General features: G+C 44.9%; 1 protein-coding gene across 1 annotated transcript in view; it reads right to left on the minus strand.

Annotated features, from left to right (window-relative positions):
- Nucleotides 1–2: 2 nt before the first annotated feature.
- pip5k1bb (phosphatidylinositol-4-phosphate 5-kinase, type I, beta b) overlaps nucleotides 3–23,355 on the minus strand; it is a 38,198-nt gene continuing 14,845 nt past the window's right edge. The window contains exons 5-15 of the mRNA XM_071899646.2: nucleotides 20,916–21,033; nucleotides 18,416–18,568; nucleotides 17,440–17,736; nucleotides 8,993–9,195; nucleotides 8,480–8,563; nucleotides 7,320–7,368; nucleotides 7,106–7,190; nucleotides 5,457–5,618; nucleotides 4,072–4,198; nucleotides 1,806–1,929; nucleotides 3–1,465 (exon numbers count right to left, since the gene is read on the minus strand). Coding sequence (XP_071755747.1) covers nucleotides 1,463–1,465; nucleotides 1,806–1,929; nucleotides 4,072–4,198; nucleotides 5,457–5,618; nucleotides 7,106–7,190; nucleotides 7,320–7,368; nucleotides 8,480–8,563; nucleotides 8,993–9,195; nucleotides 17,440–17,736; nucleotides 18,416–18,568; nucleotides 20,916–21,033 — 1,405 coding nt within the window. The 3' untranslated portion in view covers nucleotides 3–1,462. The remainder of the gene's footprint in view (nucleotides 1,466–1,805; nucleotides 1,930–4,071; nucleotides 4,199–5,456; nucleotides 5,619–7,105; nucleotides 7,191–7,319; nucleotides 7,369–8,479; nucleotides 8,564–8,992; nucleotides 9,196–17,439; nucleotides 17,737–18,415; nucleotides 18,569–20,915; nucleotides 21,034–23,355) is intronic.

The raw sequence follows: 23,355 nt of genomic DNA on the forward strand, positions 1-23,355 counted from the left end.
TGACTAAGCAAAGACAGACACTGAATTTCAGCAGTTTATTTATAGGAGTCTCTATATATAAATACACATTGTCTTTACATTCAGCGATTAAAATATTTTTTTTCAGCAAATGGTAAAGTTATTGAGATTTATATAATAAATTATGGTCTCAACTGACACAGGTGTGATCTTGGAATTCAACAATACAAGTTTGGATGTGGTCTTGATGAAGAGCTATCAGACAGCTTCAAAGTGTCCAAGTCGGGTCTCATAACTTCTTCAAGAGGACACGCTTATTCAGTATCAAAGGATATCCTGAGTAAAAGCATCTTCAGTCATGACACAAACCTCACGAAACTAGTAGCTCCACATCAAAATGATCTACAATAGTCCTTCATTGTCTCTGTGTACATGTACTAGCAATGACTTACAGAGGTGTGCATATGTAAAAAAAAAAAAAAAATGTGCATATTCACTCATCCAAATCTGTGCTTACGTCAGGTAGCCCACCCACCTAAAAACCAAACGTCCTCAGAGAAAAATATTTCTTACAGTAATCATAACCAACATCGAAAGTGCCGTTTTATCAAGAGCGAGTGCGTCGTCCTTCTGCTCTCTGCTTCATCCGTGATCCAGTAACTCGGGCTTTCGTCTCTCACTGCACTTTTACAGCAGCTCCTCTGCCAGTGCGTCTGAAGTTTCGGGTTCCTCTCAGAGCAGCGCAGACAGCCGGCCGCAGCCAGGGTGAGGCGGCCACCTTCACCGCGTCACAGTCTGCCTTCGGCCTCGGTGACTTGTGAAACCATCAAAGAGTCTGTTCACTGAATCAGTCCGTTCATATGAATCTCTCCTCGTCCTCGTCCGCGCCCGGCTGCGGCTACAAGCTGGCTCGCGTCCGCTCCCGTGACGCCGTCCCGTCCTGCGTCATCGGGGACCGGGGTGCCACCGTAAATTCACTGTAAACATTTTTCATCCAACCAGCAACTAAAAAGCAGCTGCAAATTTTGAAATCATCAGTCATTTCTTTCTGGTCAGCAGAAAGAAACGTTTAAAAGAAATGTATGCTGCGTATCTATTTTCTCTTCATATATACTTTATTCTAAATGTTTATATCTTTGTGTAGGCCATGAAAATAGTATGCTCTACATATATAAAACTTAATGGCACTGCGCTGACACATGCTCTAAGAAGCGGCACTCAATTCAGCCTAATGTTCATCACATTATTACAGTACGATGGAATGTCGTGATTCCTGCGGATGTCCATCGCTGTGATTCTGTTGGTGTCTTCTTTTTTAGTCCATCACCCAGTGGAGCCTCTCGGTCCTTTTTATGTTTTGGCAATACAAGTGGCAAAGTGGATCTAGCAGCGCTGGAAGTGGAGTCAAAAGGCCAGTGCGGCCTGTCCAGTGGAGTGCGGCGATTGTCTGATGATTGGCAGGAGTAAAACGCAGGAGGAAATGAAGGTCGTAAAGCTGCTCTTTTCACTGCAGGGCAGAAGAAAGGAAAGGGGAGGAAAGGATCAATCTCAGCAAACGCAGAATGTGGTGGTACCGTATGTACCAGAAGATGACATCTGAGAGAAGTAAAAAGTTGTTGCTAAGAGTAATGTGAACACGACCCTAACAGGAAAACAGACAAAAGGTACAGTGTGGAAGTAGGAGATGAGATGATTCCAAAATTTGTGGAAGCTAAATATGCATAGGCACAGATGATACTAACTAATATTTAAACAGAGAAACTGGACTTCCCAACACCTACACCTAGACCAGTGTGATGGTCAGCTGAGACCACAAATAGAGCGGCACAAAGGGAACGACAACTCACCAAGTAGACATCGAGAACAGATCCATCGTCGCGGTCTATGTCCACGTCCATAGTGCTCTGCTCCGAGGTGAGGCAGATGGCACTGTCCTCCAGAGTGAATGTGGAGCTGGACGCCATGTCCTCTCTAACACAGGGAAAGAAGTTTGCACATCAATCTACGGAGTCAGAGTTGCCCGAGTATATTAGGGGGTCAAAAGCAGTTAAAGTGAAGGCTTAAACCACAACTGCACTTGGAAAAACTGATGAAATGATAAGGCACAGAAACTAATCACACACTACTGCAGCTGGATCCAAAGAATCTGACATCAAAGAGGCAGACAGATGAACCTCCTGCTAGAAGGACAGGAAACCTGTCTGATGTCTGGCCAGTGGAGGTCTCTGCTGAGAGGCTCGTGTTCTCTGAACTGTCTCTCAGGAAATGAACAAAATCTAGACAAGACTGGCTTCATTTGACCACAGTTTCACAGACCCACGTCTCTCTGATATGGTGTTGCTGAGACCCTCACTGGGTCATGTAGCATATGCACAAGGAAGAAAATATCTTTGAAAATAATACACTATTGATTTAAATAGGAGGGGGGATTGGTTTCAAACAGCAGGGGGCAGCATGAGAGCATATTTCCTTCCTGCATCAGGTGACTCCTGACTAAATTCAGGAATGTGTTTTTACCATTTTATGACATGTGATTGCCTGCTTTCTATGCAGAAAAGCAAGGTGAAAATGCCATAGAAAGGTAGAGAGAGACGGCAGAGTAAATTACAGTCCTAGAGCTAGACAGAGAGACGGATGGATATATAGATAGAAAGAGATAGAAAATGGCCTTTGATTAAAAAATGTTTATTTCCTGCCCTGAAACATCACAGCACAATGTGTTATTACTGTGGCTGGCTGACCGGCTGACAGACAGGGATTATTGTCGCTAGATATTCAGTCTCCACTGCACCACATGTCCTCTTTTGTCACACACTCTTTCTTTAGCACAATGGCACTAAGTAAGACCTTGTCAAAGCCACCGTTTAAATATTCATGAAAACAGTTGACAGAACAATGTCAGGGCAGCAGGCAGGTGACTGATGAGGGGACGAGACCAGGCGAGCCTCACAATGGAGCCTCAGAAAGCCTGCTAAACCTGACACTGCTGGACACACCGCACAGGAGCAGGGGAGGAGGAAGACGGAAACACGGGCGGGACAGAGAACAGGTGACATGAAGGTCCGAGCAAGAAGGCATGTAGCAGCTGTAATGTAGAAACTGCCAGATAAGTAACAACTTGCCAAATGTGATAAAATGCCCCTCTATATGGGTTAAAGGTGCAATGAAACTTGTTCATGTCATAAAGTCTGGGACAATGTAATAAAAGCATCATTAAATTAGATGGCTATTACCACGTCATAAGGGGTGTGACATTTTATCTGATAATATTTATTCATAATGTAGTAACTCAGAAGAACAAGACCATACTACATTAGGCAATATTATTACATCATCATTAAAACTGTTATGAAGTAATAATTGCTGGTTAATATGTTATTACAGTATCCACCAATTTATTGCATTAACAGGTTTCATTAGGTTTTCGACCAATTTATATTTTGACAGGTTATTACACTATCCTGCAGTTATCACATTATCATATTATATTATAGTGGAAGGATGACCTGCATGGTAATAGGTCTTTAGACACAGTATCTACTGTACTAAATTATTGTCAATCTACACGTTATGGCCAAAGTACAGTAGAAGTACAGGAGTTTTTTTCTCCTGTCTTACAACATGGAAGGCAATCAGAAGCTGACAGTTTGTTCTTTTGCCGCTCACTCAGAAGTTAATGTGAAACCCATATTACACCATGGGTTAGTCAACAGCCAGAGAGACTAACTTTAGCCCAGTGTCCAAATACTCAAGTACTGACTGTATGTATGCTGTGTGTAGGAAGTGCGTGTATGTATGTTGCCAAGCCAGCTGAGTCACCTGCTCCATGACGCATGTCATCAATAAGGCCATGTCATGTGGGAGCACAGGTGACAAAAGCGTGGGAGTGGACAGGTGTGTGTGTTGGGAGGGGCAGATGTACATGCTTCCCACCTGGTCTTCAAAGCCACAGTGTGAACACCTGAATCATGGGTTTAAGGTGGTAATTTATGTGTTCTGCTACCCCCGACTCAACATAACCTGTCATGATATAATAAGAGCAGCCGGAAAGACACGCAATCAGTCACACAGAGAGACAGTCCAAAGACAAACAGGCAGATATTTGTACTGTACCTCTCCTCAGTTTGGTTGTCCATGTTTACAAAGATGGAGGAGGTGGAGATGGTTCCCATGGAAGAGCCCTCGTAGAAGGACGGGGTGGCAGGGACCAGATCGGGACGCAGGTACGAACCGAACACTGCTGAGAGAGAAACACACACACAAGCCTATGATGTCAGTGAGAAAACACACACACACACACACACACTTACAGGAATGCCCATGACTTCACTGAGAAAAGAGCACACACACACAAACACACACACAGACCTTCACTGACAAAATACACCCTTAGCCATTTTTTATTGGAAAACAAAACCTCCACTAGTGATCAGTATGATCAATACAGCATTGTATGGCTGCTCAAAATGTATAGATCACTGAGTTAAACCTCCACAGGAGAAACAGGTTGAAGGCTTCCCTTGTAATTCCATTGTGCTTTCCATTGTGGAAAGTGTTCAAACTGAAATAGGCCTAATGTCTGAGACAAAGTAGGGCATGTGAATTTGATTTAAGTCAGTTGACTAAATGGTTTACACAGTTCAAATGAAACTGCCATATTTCTCTGTATTGTCCTCTTACTTCAGAGTAAAACTGATTTTCTTTGTACTCAGCAAGCCTGATTTAATAACCTTAAAGAGTAAGCTATTAGGAAATGAAAGAATCCAAATTGCTTTATTGCGGGTTATGTCACAGCTGGAGATAGTGGTGTGGGAGGACGAGGCTGCGAGGAGAAAGAGGACGTGGTAATTTGACCCAAGACTTCTCTTTCTGCTCCACAGGTCCACACCCTCGTCTCTTCCGCTGTGCTATTGGCCAATGTTCATCTGTCATATCAAACAGAAAGGTCAGAACTGCTGCCACTTTCACACTTTGTCAAAGGCCTGATTCATACTCTGTCATATAACCTTGCTGGTAGGGTCAGCGATAACACACACACAGAAATACTGTATCAGAAGGGCTGTTAATAACAGGACAGCCTCTGTTTTCTTTCCGGTCCGGCCACATATCAACCAGTGACAGGTTCTCCTCGATGGCAGTCGTTGGGACGACAGCATTTTACGGCCTAAGTGCCTGTTTATGGGCCCCGAGTGCTTCTAAAAAGCCCCATCAAGCCACAAAAACTAGAAAAACGGCCGGGGCTGACCTGGCAGATTAGGAAGCAATAGAGAAATGGTGAGGGAAACTTTAAAATGGCAAGTGAGTCCATTTACTATACACATAAGATGATAAAGTCACTTCAAGTCTCTGTTTCAAACAACTTGATTAATAATTCAGGAACCTCTACAAACATCCCTGAACGTCGTCGGACATCCAAGATATACCTTCATGAAAAAACACTAGATTCCCAATGAATCACAGACTGAGGTTTTCAGTAAGCCGTGTGAACTGAAGTGTACCTTGTCCGTCCAGGCTGGCCAGGCTGCGAGCCCCTCCCAGCCGGTCCCTCCTCTCCTGCTCCTCATTCTTCTCATCTGCCTGCGATGAAAGGATCTCCTGAGAGGACGACTTCAGAGCTGGGATGGACGTGCGGGTCCTCTTTGAAGGGGAGAATCGAAGAGCTGCGGAGCAAACGAGTGTGTAAGTCGGGAGAATAAAGGAAAGAGCAAGACAGGGGGGATTCTGGGATGTTGACAGTCGCAGAAAGAGTGAAGTGGTGAAGGGGGGGGGGGGGGGGGGGGGGCAAAGAAGAGTAAGAGAGGAACAGAGGAGGAAAAGGAGGCCGATAATTGGAAGAGATAGGGGGAGACAATGAAGCTCCAATCCTCTGTCCCTAAAATTAGCAGTAAAATGATCTGTTAAAACGCATAATGGTGATTACACAACTGTCCCCCAAGCCATCCTCATTCTGCCTCCCAAGCAGGGCATGAAATGAAATCCTTTCCCGTCATCTCCCTCTGACGGGACTTGGCGGCGGCTAATAGCTCGGCTAAATCCTCGAATCATCGCCGCAGCCATGTTCATTTTCACAGGGGGGTCCGCGCGGTTGCGTAACAGTGTTACTTTATTTGATCTTGACGCGAAGTTCCAAAACAGCAGAGCAGCGTGTAGCGGCGAGGGGCCAAGACTGTCGGATGTGTGATCTCACCAGGCTGCGCTCACATACTGGCTTCTTGGCTTCTCCTACAGCCAAAGCCCACCGCTCTCCAAACAGACTCAGCGGGCGAACATGAACTCATTTCCGCCACAGTTTAAAGCTCATTTTATCCTGACGGTTTCGCCGAGGTGTCATGGTAAACGTGACGGAGGAGCAAAATCGATCTGCCGTACATTCATCTGCAACGCCTGACTGCTGTGCGGTTAGAGGGCCGTTGAGCAGAGTCAGAGGAATGATTAGAAGAATCAATGTGCCATTATTACTAGGAGCTTGTTGATTTGACCTAATTTATCCACCTCAGTGGTGTGTAAGTGTGTATTTCTGTGTGTGTGTCTGTGTGCTTAAGGGTTAGGGTTATATATGTTTGATTTACTGGATCTCCACATAACAAACCCATTCTATTCTGAATGCCTCACAATCAGTTACGCATAACCCTCATCACTGACGCCCTTAATTCCCCCGAACAAAAGACCTAAAATTCAATCAAACTCCACATAACTGCCAACAATGCTCTGTGTGTCTCGACTGCTTACACAACAGCTAGTTAAAAGAGGACAACTCCTTTGATAATAAGGAAGAAAACAAAACAACCTGGGTGATCAGGAGGACAATACCGTGAAACAATATTCCAACTCACGTAACAAATGAATTACCATCAACCTCATGTATTTGCAGTGACACACGAATCCCCCAACAGTGCGTCTATGGAAGACAATAAAAACTCTGAGGCAAGCATATCCTGCTCACGTCCACGTGATTCCCACCTAGGTTATTTATGGTGTCAGCTAAACTGTGCCACACTGAAGTGATTACAGATTTACCCACTTTGGCAGCCGGCACAACCTCTTTTTTTTCCCACTCTCTCCCGCCCCTTCTCTTCCTTTTAACATACTTGGCATGCGTGCCAGTTTGACTCCGTCATGCGTGATGATTATCAACCCGCCAACTTACGCTGAGTCTTCCTGAAGACCCTCGTGCTCATGAACTTGAGGAAGCGGTTGGCATAAAAGCCGGGCCGGTGCACCGAGACGGAGTCCTGAGGACAGACAGGGAGAAAATGCCAAGCTGTTACCAGACAGTCACAGGAGATTAAAGAGAATGTGACCAAATGAATAGCGCATTCATAAAGGCACTGGTATCAGATTGGTGCGGCCTATCAACTTACGCCATCGTACACCAGGGCTTTCCATGAGTGTTCCAACTTTTTAATGAACCTGGGGAGAAATAAAACAAAAGGCCTTGTGACAAACATGTTCGCTTACGCAAACAACTCCCCCCGCTCTGCCTGATCAAACTTGAGATGCTTCCTCCTTCCCCCTTGGCACAGCACAGACTAAATTTACTTTTCAGCTTTTTAACAGAAAATACTTCCACGATTTAAGTGTGATAACATTTAGCCCTTATGGTCGGTCTCTGAGTCAGACAAGCTACTAGAAATAAGATAGGATGAGTAGGGGAGAAATCGGGCCTGTTCACCCCCCACCCAACCCCACCCACTCTGTGTGTGTTTGAGTCTGTTGTGCCTTGACCAACCAGGCTGACAATGATTTATGTGAACCTTTTAAAACGTCCACAAGTTTGAAAAGCCGATGAGCCAAAGGCTTCCTCCTCTTTTACTTGACCTTCTCTCTCTTCTCCCTCTCTCTCTCAGGACACAAAATCATCTCTCTCTCTCTCTCTCTCTCTCTCTCTCTCTCTCTCTCTCTCTCTCTCTCTCTCTCTCTCTCTCTCTCTCTCTCTCTCTCTCTCTCTCTCTCTCTCTCTCTCTCTCTCTCCCCCTCTCTCTCCCCCTCTCTCTCCCCCTCTCTCTCTCTCTCTCTCTCTCTCAGGACACAAAATCAATGTGTGAATAAAGAAGACTGATAGACCGCTGTGTCCACTTAAATGGTGTTGGAGAGAAAGCGATTCTTGAGTCCTTTTAGGAGCTCGCTAGAGTGGCTTGTTGCTGCTCTTTCCGTCAGTGTAGGGTGATAATTCAACATAAAAGGTCTGGTCCTAGCAAAAGTGTCAAGTGTAAGCAGTTAATCTGTAAGAATCATGCCATGCTGTCACACTGTATCCTTGACTACCACACATTCTCTCCCTCTCTGTCTGTTGTCACATACTGTATTGGTTATTGGATATCTTCAGATATTTCACTTTTCAGGAATTGAAAAAACAGAATGAGAGATTGAGAGAACAGAATGGTCTCATGGGTCAATGCATGCTCAATGCATAAAGGACCATGTAAATACATTTTCCATTTAATAATAATATGACAGCACCAGTGTTGGACATATAAGGTTTTCAAATGACAGCAGGATTATATCATCTCATTTCACATACCTGTATGACTGCAGTATATCTATAATGCCCAGGAAGATGAGCAGCTTTTCTTCTTTGTGTGTTTTGGCAGGGATGCCACCCATCCTGAAACAGAGTAAACAACATATTCCTACAGTTATAGAATATATACCTTATGAATGTAGTCAGGAATATCTGTAAGTCACTGTCGTCCTGCCACTACTCACTGCAATGCTTGAAAAGCTGTTCAAATAAAGGCGTTGCACCTCCTCGCATTTATAAGTGTTTGTAAGAGTAGCACTTACAATATTTGCATTCATGCGTATTGCTGTAAACACGCAGAACAGTGACTGTGTTTGTATTTGTGTAGCTATGGTTATACGAGAGCATTAGCCTACTGTTTACACTGTTTGAGCGTCCTGTGCAAGGTATAAGCACATGATTGTATGACTGTGCGTGTGTGAGAGAGACAGAGAGAGAGAGAGACAGAGAGAGAGTGTGTATGCCCAAATAGGTGTGCATAATATGTGTTTTGCCCCAGCTGAGCCGACTCACGTGTCGTCTGTGGTGAGGGCTTCGGCAGCCTTGCCGTCTCCCTGGATGGACTCCATGGCTGTGGAGTAGAGGACCCTCTGGCCCACGGGCCTCCTGCCGTCGCCCCCCGCCTGGCCCGGCTCGCCCCCCTCTCTCTGGCTGTGGTCCAGGACATGCACCCCCAGCAGCAGGCTGTAGTCCATGATCTTAAAGCTCTCCAGCACCTACAGGAAATCGCACACGGATCAGGATTCTCTCTCTTTAGAGCGAGGCCAGTTTTGCACAGAGGGAGCGATCATGAAATTCGCAGATTTTTACAAGCTTGCTGCGCTGCTGCTCCACCACTGAAAATCCAACATTATTGCAGTGACTATCACTGTAAAAAAGCACAACATTCCACCGCTAATTAACTGCAGAGGCTGAAAACATTCCGATTGTACTAATAGGAAAGGGTAATTTCATGTTTTCTGTGACCTGCACTTGAGAGCTGTTTGGGGAGTGAATACTGAAGGGATTATTCTCCTCCAACCGGTTCCACCACCAGACCGGACGCCTTACCTTTAGCTCACCTACGGTAAATACGGCAACGTTATGAAATGTTATGAAAGACACCTTTTTTTCTGCTAGACACTTTCATCACCCAACACGCTTCGGCGCCTCAAAGACCAGAGAAGTTGGCAAACGGAAATCTCTCTCTTGAGCTAAATAAACAAGGTGTTTCTCCACAGTGAGCCAAGTGTTACACATTGACCTGTCTGAGGAGCCTTTCGCCCAGTTTCCCAGGGTCTCTCCGACTTCATGTCTCCTCCTCTTTAGCGCTCAGAGCAGTCCCATGGCCAGAGAGAGAGAGAGGTGTCTTATGAAGGCGGGAGCTGGATCTGGGAATGGGGTCAGGGTTACAGTCAGGTAGTCAGGCCTCTACTGGTCGGTGCTTATCTTATGGCCATGACTGGAAAAAGCGATTTGTTTTTCTTTAGATGTCTGTTTTTGATTCTCAGGTGTTTTTGACTCAGATGGGAATGTTTGTGTTTATGAGAGGGGTGGAGAAAGAGAGAGAGAGAGAACAAGAGTCAATAGAAAGGGAGAGGAGGGGGGGGCTGTTTACTTCTACCAATCTGCTATTTTTGATGAAAATCTGACAGTTAAGTTCCCTAATTCCCTTTAAGTGGAAAACAAGAATCAACACTCCAATCAAATCCTCTGTCAGCAAGCTCCCTCTGTGTGCGTGCGTGCGTGTGTGTGTGTGTGTGTCGGTTTGACCAGATATCCTCAACTGCAACCAGGTTGATAAACCGGAGGGAGGAGGAAGTTAAGAGGTTAAGGAAAGTCTGCCCTAAAGAGAAACACTCAAACACAACGAGGTGACTAAAACCGCTGGAATGTTCATCATCATCGTCATGGAAACCCCTCCAGGTTCCTCTCACTTTACACCCATAAATAATGTGTTTCCATGCTCCACGGTATTAGAGGCAATGAAAACAAAAAATAAATCAGCATTACACTTCAGATATAATCAAAGAGAGCTGTGACCCAGAATCCAGAGAAAACTGACCCGTTTTTGTGGAGAATGTGAGGCGTGAGGATAGTGTTACGAAGCGAGGACCAGAGCTAATACGCTGTAGGTCAGAAACCATGACCTACATCTTCCTCCCTTCGTTCTCTAGAACTCATTTGCAACACGCGGTCAAAAGAGACTCATTCCCAAGAGTAATAGTATTAGTTGTAAATCTAGTTTGCATCTGTAGCAGAAACTGTTCACGCATTAACTTGTAGTTCTGCAGAAATTGACTCATTTTAATGGTGTGGTGCTTTGGTGCTCTTGTATGACCAACAGAAACACACACACACACACACACACACACACACAAAACAGACATAATGACTGACTCAAACAAACACTTGGGCTTTTGTTCGAGCTTTGCCTTTTCCATATTGACGATTTGCATCCCTTCACTCTAACTCCCCCAGCTTATTCAAACAGCAGCCATTTTGAATAGAGCCACACACACCAGGCTGCCTACAGAAGGCCATTACTGGCTGTCCTGGCCCCAGCTTTCCCAGGCAAACAATCACAGCGCAAAGAAAACGGCTGCATTTATCTGGCTGTTTGTGCATCAAGCCATAAGACAGAAAGCATTCCCTTTTTCACGGGATTCTGAAAATTACTGCAGAGTGCTTTGCCACTGTAATAAAGAGTAAAGTAAAGAGAAATGGCAGTCACAAAGATAACAACCGTGTGTGACTTTATGTTCAGGAGTGGAATACTATTATGATACTCCTCAGAAGCATAACAGCAGGATATTTGGATGTGATTGTCCCACTCTAACCTGAGCACACTGTCCTCTGGTCTCATTTCAAACACAGCGCACTATGCTCACATCTTAACAACTCTGAGTGAATGGGAAAGGATAATCCTAACAGGAAGGCAGATTTTTCACAGTAGCCTCTGTTCTTAAACAAAATCTTTGATGTTTTTCAGCATATTCCACCCCAAAGCACCCCCCGCTCCAGCCCACCCCACCCCACCCCCCCTACACACTCACACCCATCTCTCTCTGTGTGCCAGTGGGGCTGTAGAGCGCCCCGCTAGTGCTGGCTGGCATGGCCCACTTTGCAGTGACACTAATACACTGGGAGCTTTTGAAAACGGAGTCTGTCTGCTGAAAAGACAGAACAGAGAGCCTCTTCACACTTCTTTTTTGGCTCTGCTTAAGCACTGATAGCAGTTATATGCTGACTCCAGTTACAATCACACTCCCTGCAAAGCTTAAAAGAAGTGAGCCTATATCCAGATTACTGCTGGAACAATTATCCATCCTGTGTGGTTACACAGAGACACACACACACACACACGCACCCCACACAAACATGTAAGCATCTGGGGAGAGATTCCTCAAAAGCATGCATTGATAATTCATGAGATAATAATTTTGGGATGTGTGCTCTTGAACTTTATCACTTATTCAGATGCTTTTATGAATGACAGTCTCTATCTTCAATTAAGCAGAACAGAACCACATTACTTCCAGGATTAGTTCTCTTCTTTTTTTTCCCCTTCTTCTTCTGTCCCTCTTATAAAGGATTTGCTAACACTCCAAAATAAAACTCCCCTCTTTGCTTGTAACAACTACGGATAATATGTCATTTAAATCAGTTTTTTTCATCCTGGTCCTCAGGATCAAGAGCCCTGCTGGTTTTCATTCCAGCCATCTAATCAGGGTGTGATTTACACATGGGATGTGTCAGGTGAATGTAATTAACTGCAATTAACTAGCTGGTAGGATAGAAAACCAGCAGCACTCTGGGTCCCAAGACCAGCATTGAAAACGACTGCTTTAAATCAATGTTCAGCAATCGCTAGTTTCTCTCTGGCTCTTTCTCAATATGCGATTTTATGCATTCTTGTGTCCTCCATGATGCATTTTATGTAACATCTAACCACCAAAACACGATTCCAAAACAAAAGAATGTGAGGATGGAGGACAGATAAAGATCCTGGAAGTTTACTTGCCAGCCAAGGATGCATCGGATAGTGACTTGACCTAACAGAGCGAATGGGAAACCCCAAGATTCATTGCAAAAAACAATGCATCTTTGGTATAGAGCCAGTTGAAGCAGCTGGGGAAATGAACACCTGTGTGTCTTAATGGATCGCGTGCGCCACATCAAGCACACTGTCCATGTCAAACTGTAAGGAAGCGTCTCTGCTTACTTTCATGAGAAAATCTGCACAAGGTCACAAGTATCGACTTGGCATTCATGGATCTGATAATCACTCTCTGTCCTTTCCCAGAGTGCTTTTGAGAAACTCTCTGGTAGTCTTACTGCACTGTATTGTGCTGCACTCTTATTGTCCTCTTGTACAGTAGCAACTGTATTCATATTGGAAAGTCATTGGCGAATCTTTAGCATGCTCACTTCCAATGGATAACCTCCTGTCTGCATATTGTTGTCAGAGAGAATCTAAGACGGTTACAGCAAAACCAGAGATTATATTAATAATATAACCCTCTTCACATTTAATAGCGTAATAACTGCACACTCATAAAATTTTACAACAATGACAGTTAGACAGTTAGATATAGCCTTTCTGTGTGACATTCAGCTTTTAGCCATTACTGGAACAATACACTGTAGTGGATGTGGTTAGGAAACCTGCTGGAGCCTTGGCTGACTTTTGCGATGTTGATTGACTAAGTGAGAGAAGCCATTGTTTTCAGAGGATCACATGGCTGAGGAGGGGGAACCATACAGTAAATGGTTGTTTATGTTCGGCCACACCGCCTGCTCCATGCCCATTATGCAACACATTATTTTCCACCTACCAAGTGTGTGCGTGTGTGCGCCTGGCTGAATCTTCTTATTTATGTTCTTGTCTGGATGTGAGATTATTCCCGAGAACACTCAAACGGAGCTCTGAAAGTATCTTGACGTAGTTCGGCTTGGGCTGTCCCCGCGGCGTTGAGATCTCCGCTGCCAAACGTGCTGTGAGCAAAACTGTCACAACAGCTTGACATCATCATCAGCATCACTATCATCATTACTGTATGTCAGTCTGTCAGACAGCTGCTGCACAGTAACAGTAATACAGCAGGGACATGATGTTGTTCTCTGTTACAAACATACACACACACACACACACACACAGCACAGAGCCAGTGAGAATACCAGAAACAGTACACAAACACACACACACACTCTCTCTACAATGAACTCTCTCTCTCTCTCTCTCTCTCTCTCTCTCTCTAGATTTACAGTAGAGCTCTACATGGATTATTAATGTCTTCAGTTGTTTTGGCATTCGGAGAGTATCAGGGGAGCTGCAGAGTGACAGAGAGGGGAAAGGAGAGAGGACACCAAAAAGGAAGAGAGCGTACCCTACATTTCCCCTACAAGCGACCCACATAGCAGAGATACCATCCCGAATTACCTTCCAACCTCCTTCTGAACCCCTCGGTTTCTTATAACCCCTCACGCTCTTCCACAGTGTTTCCCCTTGCAGTGACTGGGTGGGATGGGCCAGCAAAAGGAAATGAATTTGTAACGGTTGAGCGTTTTAGTGTCAAATAATAGTCAAAAATGATGTTTCAGAGGCCTTGCCACCCCACTAAATACACTTTTCTGGGAACAACACTGCCCCCTTTTCACATCCCCTTCCCTCCTTCCTCAGCCCCCCCCCCCCTCCACTTCCTCGCCCCCTGCGCCCCCTCACCCCCTCACCCCCTCACCCCCCCCGTCGCCTCCCTTCTGTTGCCCCCCTCTCGTGTGTTTTGGTCCTGCAGCGCTCTCCTGGGGCGAGGGGTTAGCTGCTTACTCATGGAAATGGACAGAGATTCTGCTTAGAGGGCACTTTGTTTCCCGCTCAGGAGGCAGGAGGGCAGGAAGCCATGACAATAACAAACTAAAGAGCACAGAGTCGCTAACAGCTGCTGCTCAACAGTCTCACTTCCATATGTACAGACACACACATACCCACAATGCATACACACACATATACATGCACACACACAGAGGCACACACACACGCGGTACATGCTTTTCAGGCACTGCACGACTGTGGTATGTGTGTGCATGTTTGTGCATGTTTGTGCAAGGGTAAACGTGTGTGTGTGTGTGTGTGTGTGCGCGTGTGTGTGTGTGTGTGTGTGTGTGTGTTGCCAGCTTAAACATTAAAGAAGCACTGAGTTAGCAAGAGGAGAGGATGTCATTCTGGCTGTAATCTGCTTAACAAAACATTAAAAAGAAAACATTTAAAGAAGAAGTCGCTGAGAAAACATGCACAGAGTCAGCATGATGGTTAATGATGAGAGAGAGAGGCCAAATCCCGAGGAGATCATTCTACGTTTGTCTGAATTTCTGAACGTACGGCTCCTCGCAGGGACCTCAGCTACCATTTCTCGGCCCTTGTGACCATATCTTAATCCACTGTCACACAAGACCCAGGTTCTCCCAGAGGCCGACACACTTGTGACCAGCATTAACCGCTGACTGTCTGACTTAACAGGTGGGAATGCAAATCATCTAATAGAGTGGAATGCTGGTAATTCATGAAAATGCTTTTGATTTAGTCCATATAAAAACATATGCAAAAATGATAGTGGTTGCAGTCTGTTCTTGGAAGTTGATGTTATCCCTTGACTGGAATCATTCTGACGTACCGAGAAAAGGGGAAGGTATGAGTGAGCGAGAGGCTGGGAGAGCAGGAGAGAGAGAGAGAGAGGGAAGAGCGAGGCCGGCCCTTCAGGCTTCAAACAGCGGGGCCATTTTAATCCCCTCTTCATCGCTGCCTCTCCACTGACAAGTCTCCAGCTGAAGAGCAAGTTAGTTTTGTAAACAAACGAAAGAGTAGTGGAGTGAAGAGGAGAGGAGAGGAGAGGAGAGGAGCTAGTTGCATGAGTGTCAGTGGTCTCCCAAAGACGAATCACCATGAAAACAAACAGAGACACACACACACACACACACACACACACACACAAAGAGTGGATTGTTACCTAACAGGCCTAAATATACCCACAGCATCACGCTGTTCATTACAGCTAACTCCATTACATGCGCTATCAATCGCAGTTTGGCGATAAAACCATCAAGATTCTTCTATTCCCACACACTACAAATCGAAACAATTAAGCCGAGGCTGGTGTAATGGAAGTCATTAGGTTGTTAGCTGAATGGTCCCATGCAGGGTTGCCAGGTCTGACAGGTTGGCAGGCCCAGCAGGAACTCTGGCAGGAAGTCTTCCTTCCTGGTCTCCGGGCCTCGCCTCTGCTCTCGGGTGCACTGATCCACACATCCAGCCACATGCGGGCCGGATCCCAGATTGAATGTCAGAGTGGAGGACCCTTGGGTGTGTTTTGGTGTGTGTCCATGTGTGTGTGCGTTGTGTGCAGTAACTGTATGTCAAGCGGAACAAACCGGATTACAACACAGGGGGCTTTGGGTATGAAGTATTCCACTGGACTGCTCTAAAGCCCATCATCAACCAGCCACTACCAGGGCAAAAAGACATTAGATCACTAAAACATTTACTGTACAGTTTCACAGTGGCCATGCCATCTTATTTACCTAATGTTTCACTGGTTATCAATCCATTATTAATGTAACCAGTTGTGCTACTCTTTACTGGCTCAATGGTTCCAGCTCAGGGATGTTTTTTAGTTTTCTAGCACACATCACACATCAATCGCTGGTAGAAATGAGGTTAAATCAGATAAATAGTTTCTTTTCTCTTTTTAAAGTCTAGACACTTTTTCCTTGCCTATGATGCGGTCTGCAATCATGTCAACAAATCAAAAAAGTCACAGTATCCTTCATCACCTGGGAGGGTTTTTCCAGTCTCCAGCATCATATACTCATCATTCAACAGGCTCTCTGACACACTCATGTCAAATTTGATGACAAAATAGTGATGGACAAAATAGATACCTAATGCTGAAGTCTCTGTGCCATGTCAGGTAACTTTTTTATTCGTTTTCACGTATCTTGTAAAAGCAATGAAGCCCCGGTGGATCACGAGAGCACGGCTCGTCTCTGCTGTTTAACAATAGCTGTCCTGCTCCGCGAGACGAGCCACGGGACAATCTCCCGGCCTCTGCTCTGAAATAGAGAGGAATGCGAGCCTTAGATTGGAGGCCTATCTTTGGACCGAGCTCCGAGTCTCTCACGCTACCAGGACCGTGTCTGAGTCACATTCAGTGTTTGGAGAGCTGTCATGCAGTGAAACACAGCAGCGCAGAGCGGGGAGCAGGGCAGCGAGGAGCTGGAGGCTGAGAGCTTCGACTGAACACACAGTGGAAACACTCTGCAGTCCCACCGACACACAGGCAGACAAACGGAAAGTTCCCTTTTCTCCAATCATTTTGTCCAGTCTAAGATGCGCGGCACACTCTCCTGGACCAGTGTGTACAATGTGGTGAGCTTGTGGAGTCGCATGTGTGTGTGTGTGTGTGTGTTTCCACAATCGGTTACATGAATGAAGGGGCGAGGTTGCTGATTTCCCATAGGCCGCTAAAATCCCTTCACTTTGCTGTGTTCCCAAGCCAAATGCAATCTGTCTCCCTTCCTGACTTCTGATATGGCACATGACCTAATGTCAATGTGTGTGTGCTCAGATCGGCTTTTTTAGGGAAGGAATGAAGGCATGGGACTTCAACAGAGAGGAATCATGTCTAATCTGATAATGTTTACTAATACTTGATCTGGTTTTAAAATAAATGAAAAGATCAGAGCCAACAAACCCGGTTATATCCGCATCTAAGGAATCTAGAATTTCTTGTTTGTTGTTTGTTTCCTCTATTGTGTTTATCCTTTACGAGATGACAGTCATTTCATTGTTCTAACATGACCTTGCTGTTTCAGAGGCCTCAGAGACGTCAATGAATATGTCGACAGGATGTCTACATATTTATTGACGTACACACACACACACGTACACACACACACCGTCCCGATCCAGCCTCGGCTCCACCTACCCGACAGTCTCTCTGCAGGGTCTTCATCAGGTTGTTGTACGTCTCTGCGTCGAAGTACAGGCCTTCGTGCATATCCTGGAAGTCCAGATCTTTGTAGGTGGGACAGGCCTTCTCTCTCTCTTTCCTGGACGCTCGCCTCTTGTAGGTGGATCCCTTCAGGTCGTACTTGTAGTGCATCTTGACCGAGCGCGGCAGCACGTTGTTCATCACCACCAGCCGGATGTTGATGCCTCCGGACTGGATGCAGTACAGGCCGTAGAACTTGGGCAGCAGCGTTCGTGGGTTCTGGTTCAGATTCTGTGGGGTGAACAGCATCAAAATACATAGAGATAGTGTCATTCACATGGATTAGGCTTCTTCCTAATAAATTCTCTTCAGTGGAAATCTCCAGAGAAAAAGAGATTTGCGTCATGTTTGTAGACGTTGTAAAATGCCTGATAAACATGACTGTGTATTTAAATATTAATGTGCTAACTGGAAACCATACTCATACCCATACTTACATGTCGCTTAGCAACCACTTTGTTTAGCTACTGTCTGAGGACTACATTGCTCGGCCGGAGAACACCATTTAATCATTATTATAATTTAATTAGCATTGATTCAAAATAAAAGACTTATGGAATGTTAGTGCTATGTTTTTATTACAATTATGTTTTACTGCTGTTTAATAAACATAAAGCGCTTTGCGTCTTGTGGCTTATAGCTTAATTCTACCACTAGAGAATGAACACAGAGAATGTCAAAATAAAGCCAATACAGGTGATGGGGGTGTCAAAATATTGCAGAAGTTATAGTTATGTGTGTTATGTATGTTAAAAAAAATAACATTTAACAATGGGGATGGTGGGAAGGCTTTCCTTCACTTTTAGCCATCCATCTTTTACTCATCAGTGGGATCCAGTCTATTTTGAGTTTTTCCACCTCTCCTCCTCACTCCTAGAGATAGTATTAAGTGATTTCAAGTACGCCTCACCATGTAGTATCCAGGTAGTAGTCTCTGGAGAAATTTGGCCTCTTTGTGCTGGACGGTTTTAATGATGAACTCGTCATCACTGGTCAGGTAGAAGAGCGAGCCGCTGGCCCCCGGGTTGGACAGCTCGATCAGAGGCTCGTTGACCAGGGAGTACTGAGGGAGGAGAACCGTAAACAAACTGCTTCAACATTACACAAACAACATGACGCAGAGGTCAAAACACTCGCAAACAACTAGACTCAGATCTTATCCAAAACATCAACAGCTCAAAACACACAAACTCATGTATGACACACAAGAAGCCCTAATGTGCCAAAACAACATGAAAACACTAATGGCTACAGGTTTATTTGGAAAACACAATAAACGACACCACAGACATCTGTTGTATATTCTGTGTTGAGAGATGGTTAAAAAAAATGGTTAAAAAAAAATAATCTAATGGTGGAATTCCCTGATCCGCATCACCATCAAAATCGAATCAAGTGTTCCTTGGCTCAAGGCCTATCTGTCCACCAAATTTCATTGAAATCTCTTCATAGGTTTTTGGCATATCCTGCTGACAGACAGACAAACAAGCTACCTAACAGGGGCGAAAAACATAACCTCCTTGGCGAAGGCAATAAGAGCGATTATTTTTTGCAGTGTATCTGGAGAAAAACAGAGAACAGATGAAGAGCAAGCTTCATAAATACAAGTCTTTGAATCGTCCCAGCGTGGGATTCAAAGTGTGACTGAGAGTAGCGGAGCGAATAGCAGGTTTCAGATGTTAATCAGTGCGTTATGAGAGCAACATGGTCGCAGGATAGGAGCGAGACTGGAGGCATTTGCTCTCACTCCCCCAGAGACTCTCTGACTGATGGCCGTCTGCAGTCACGTTGAGCTGCCAGCACAAACACATCCGCAGTTTATTTGCATTTGCATTCAGGAAACCCTGCGGGATAGTGTGTGTGTGTGTGTTCTCTCTTTTAATTAGACTCTGCTGTGGCCTCTGTCTGAGTGAATTCATAATCACCTCAAGGACATCAATCAAGAGTACATCCTCTAAGCTGCTGTGTCTTATGTCATCCCCCCTCTACTGCCTTGAAGTTGCATTTTATCTCCGTCTCTCTTCTGGAGCCTTTTGTCTCTCAGTTATGCAGAAGCGAATTTGGCATTCGAAAACAAAAATGCAGCTGGTGGGATTTTGAATGCCTTGGAGGCGGATGGAAAATAGGAAAACGGCAACATGACATGATGAAGCCATAACAAGATTAAACAAAATCTAATTTTTGTTCCAAGCAAAAAGCTTAAGCGTAGGACAGGGATGAGTATGATGGCGAGGTATACTCCAGTGAATAGCACTTACAGGCGTGTGTATGCATCTAAGTACATGTGTTAGCAATGACAATGAGTGTATTTGCCCTAACCGGGTTCTTTGAGTAATTCCTCCTGAGTGGCATTAGACATGGAGTTCAATGATAGAACATTCCCAGACACGGACAGAAACACACACACACAAACAAACAAACAAATCACCAAAATGCCTCTGTACACAAAGTCTTTGCACATAATCACACAGCAGGGTCTGAATGAATCTCTTCAAACAGTGCTCTCCCTCTCTCTTTTTCTTTCTCTCTCTCTCTCTCTGCATCTTTCTTTCTGCTGGGAAATCACAGAATCATCTGCTGATTTCATTCAGCATGGGAGCCAATTAAAGCCCTCGTAATGAGGGCATGCTCAGTTAGCTCAATCATTACCTCCAATACCTCCACCTCCCCAGTGTTATGCCTCCTTTTCATCCTCCCATCCCCTCAGCTGGGTTGTGGCGTTGCCAGCCCGCCGCTCTATAAAAACCACGGTTGAATTCCTTCACGATTAAGTACGCACCGAGTTGGAATACTAGAAGCCAGTCGGTGGGAACTAATTCATGAGGAAGACAACCGGCATCTCAGGTCATTACCTCCTGAGCATTATTTTATGTCTGCCATATTTCTGCAATTCGTTTAAATAAGAGTTTGGTCTTCTTGATTAAATAAAAGAGTTAAATAGAATATGGGAGAGAGCGGGCTGCTTTCTCAATCTCAGAGAATCTTTGTCAGATATTTTTGCTATTCTTTGTTAATCATATTGACGTGCTTACAGAATACCTTGTTTACTATTATTTTATATACTGTGCATTATTATTTATGTAACAAACACATTGGTGTTGCATCTGGGTCAACTTCCTCCGTGACGTTTTTGGCACATTTAAAAAAAAAAGAAATCAGACTAAGGTGTTTACATGGCCAAATAAATAAATTGACTGAGCAGAAATCTAAGTGCCTTAGTCCTTAGACCTTACTCTGATTAAGATAAATCAGACTAAGGTGTTACCATGAGTATTGACTTAATCAGGTTAAATTCAGATTATTAGAGTGCAGGTTGGGTAGACGTGTGCAGGTGGAACAGGTAAGCACCATGATTGTCCCCTAGTAGCACCTGGTCACGTCTCAGCTAGACCCGACGGGTTCAGTTTTACCAGGTAGTCGTCCGGTTTGATCCCGAACAGGTCCCTGAAGTAGCGGAAAGCCAGCGGGGCGTAGGTTTTGAAGCGGAAGTCTGGATAGTGATGAGCTGGCGTCAAGTTGCTCCCCTCACTGATGTCCGTGATGAAGAACCAGGCCGAACCGGGACAAACAAAAACACAGAATAGTACATTAGATACACTATTACAGCACTAACTGAAATGAGGGAAACCTTCAACATTATGTAAGTGAAACATGTGATATCAATGTCACTGACACAGACAGTTGTTCTCCAAGCAAGGATCACATACACACCTCAATAGGGGAAAAACTGAACCCTAACACCTAATCTTCGTGCCCGGGCATCTAGGCTATTGACTTCCATTAAGTGCATCAGTGGGCCCTCGTAATGTGACCCAGCTAGGCGTGAACAGACGTTAGTAAAGTCATCTATGGGAACCCGCATCAACCAGTGTTGTAGTGACAAACTGGCCTGTATTGAGTTCCGCGCCTGGAGACAGAAGTTGGCTCTGATTACTGGTTCTAAACAATACCAAACAGCACCACTGCAACACATGAGCCCGGCGCTCTGGGGAGAGAAAAAGGGAACAGCAAAAAAAACAAAAAAACAAAACAATAACCCACATTTTTGTTGGCTCGATTGTCCCGTGGGACCTGACATTCTCAGACTGGCGCGGCTCTCACACAGACTGACCCTGTTTTGTAACCCACCTGTGTCCCGGCCGGGCGTCAGGACACAGGAGTAAGAGCGTCTGACAAGGTTAGCGCCAGTCAGCTGTTAAGTCTTTCATCACATAACATCACATTCGAATCAAGCTCATTGGCCCCTAAGCCTATCAGAAGTGGGTTAATGAAGGTTTTTTTGTTTTCCAGGGCAACTCCAAATCTAGTTAATATTGTTCTGGATTGTTTTGGGGGGGAAGGAGGCGACCGTGTTGTTGTTATGTACCGGCGTTGTGTTCAGTAATGGGATACAGGCAACAGTCTGGCCCTGCTGCGTAACACTATACCTGTGATTACTCCTGAATGAAATCCGACTGCTCTGTTTAGTGTGTGTGGGCGAGAACAATTATCTACAGCCGCACAGCGCTGCAGTCCTTGACCCACGGTCCATGATGGTAAAATAGGCCTCACATGGGAGCCATTTAATGACACACAGCACCTGGAAATGCTTCATTCAATTTAATCAGACAGGCATGTGTGTGTTTATGTGTGTGTGTGCGTGCCTGCCTACATGAGGATGCGTGCTCGCTGTCAGAGATATTTGCGCTAGGAAACAGCAGAGTGCAGGCGTGGGAGTCTCAGCGCTCTCTGAGATCTCCAGCCGTCCAAAACTAGACTGACAGGACAAACAACGCTGGAAAAACCTCTGGAGAGGAACATCAAGAAGAGGAGGAGGAGAGGGAGGGAGGGAGGGAGGTAATAAAAGCATCTGAGAGCCCTCCGTCACACAAGCCGCGCTCTCGGGATACTCTCTCTCGCTCTCGTCTGGGAAAAGACAGAGAGGAGGTTGTGTTTGTGTGCTATTACAGAACATGACAGAACACTTACAGAAACCAGCGGGAAAGAGAGGGGAATGGTTATATCAGACGCCAGGCATAAAACATTCAATTCTCCTCCCCTACTGATTATGTTTTGTTTGTTGTGTCTTGTGTGATTTTCTTGTTTCTAGTGACGGATTTCTAGTGACAAGCGGCCTTGCTCAGTGGATTTCAGCTGTCTTTCCCCAGTGAAAAGGCGCCCATGGAGAAAACAACAACTCTTTTTAATTCAACATTATGTGAAAAGACTTGACATTGAGCATTGATTGCGGATTATGTAACAAGCTCGCTTCCACCTATACTTCACTGACTCGACAAGCTATTGCAGGTCAGTAACATGCATCAATGTAAGGCCTCCGCCAAGACAGGCGCAGTATTAAGCTGTTGCTGAGGAACATGGTGGTGAAAGGTCAATGTTCGTATGTACGTGCCGGGACCAGGTTTGCATAAACCATACAGAGTTTGCATATTCTGCTGCTCCATCTCAAAGCTAAACCACATACAGCATTTCCCCCGATAGGACTCTGCCATTCTCTTTCTGAGTTAACGACGGACTGGAATGATCCATGAATGCAGTCCATATAGAAAAAGAAAGTCAAGACCTTTTTCTTGATTGTCACTGATTTCCTTGATGTTTGTTTTTCAAACTATGCCAAACATGAGGCATTTTTTAAGTAGATGCGGAGATATTTACCGTGACATCAAAACCATTCATACAGCAGACACCAAATGACAGATAACCCTGCATCATCTGGGTGACATTTGCATGAACTCATTAATACAGTATGCGTCTGAGCATTAGCCGTACGTTTATTTATGTATATAAGTATATAAGTCACACGCTTTCAAAGAATTCCCGGGTGTGCTTTGGGTTACGTAAAGCTGATGATGT

The sequence above is a fragment of the Centroberyx gerrardi genome, chromosome 8 (genome assembly GCF_048128805.1).
Source record: "Centroberyx gerrardi isolate f3 chromosome 8, fCenGer3.hap1.cur.20231027, whole genome shotgun sequence".
Classification (NCBI taxonomy): domain Eukaryota; kingdom Metazoa; phylum Chordata; class Actinopteri; order Beryciformes; family Berycidae; genus Centroberyx; species Centroberyx gerrardi.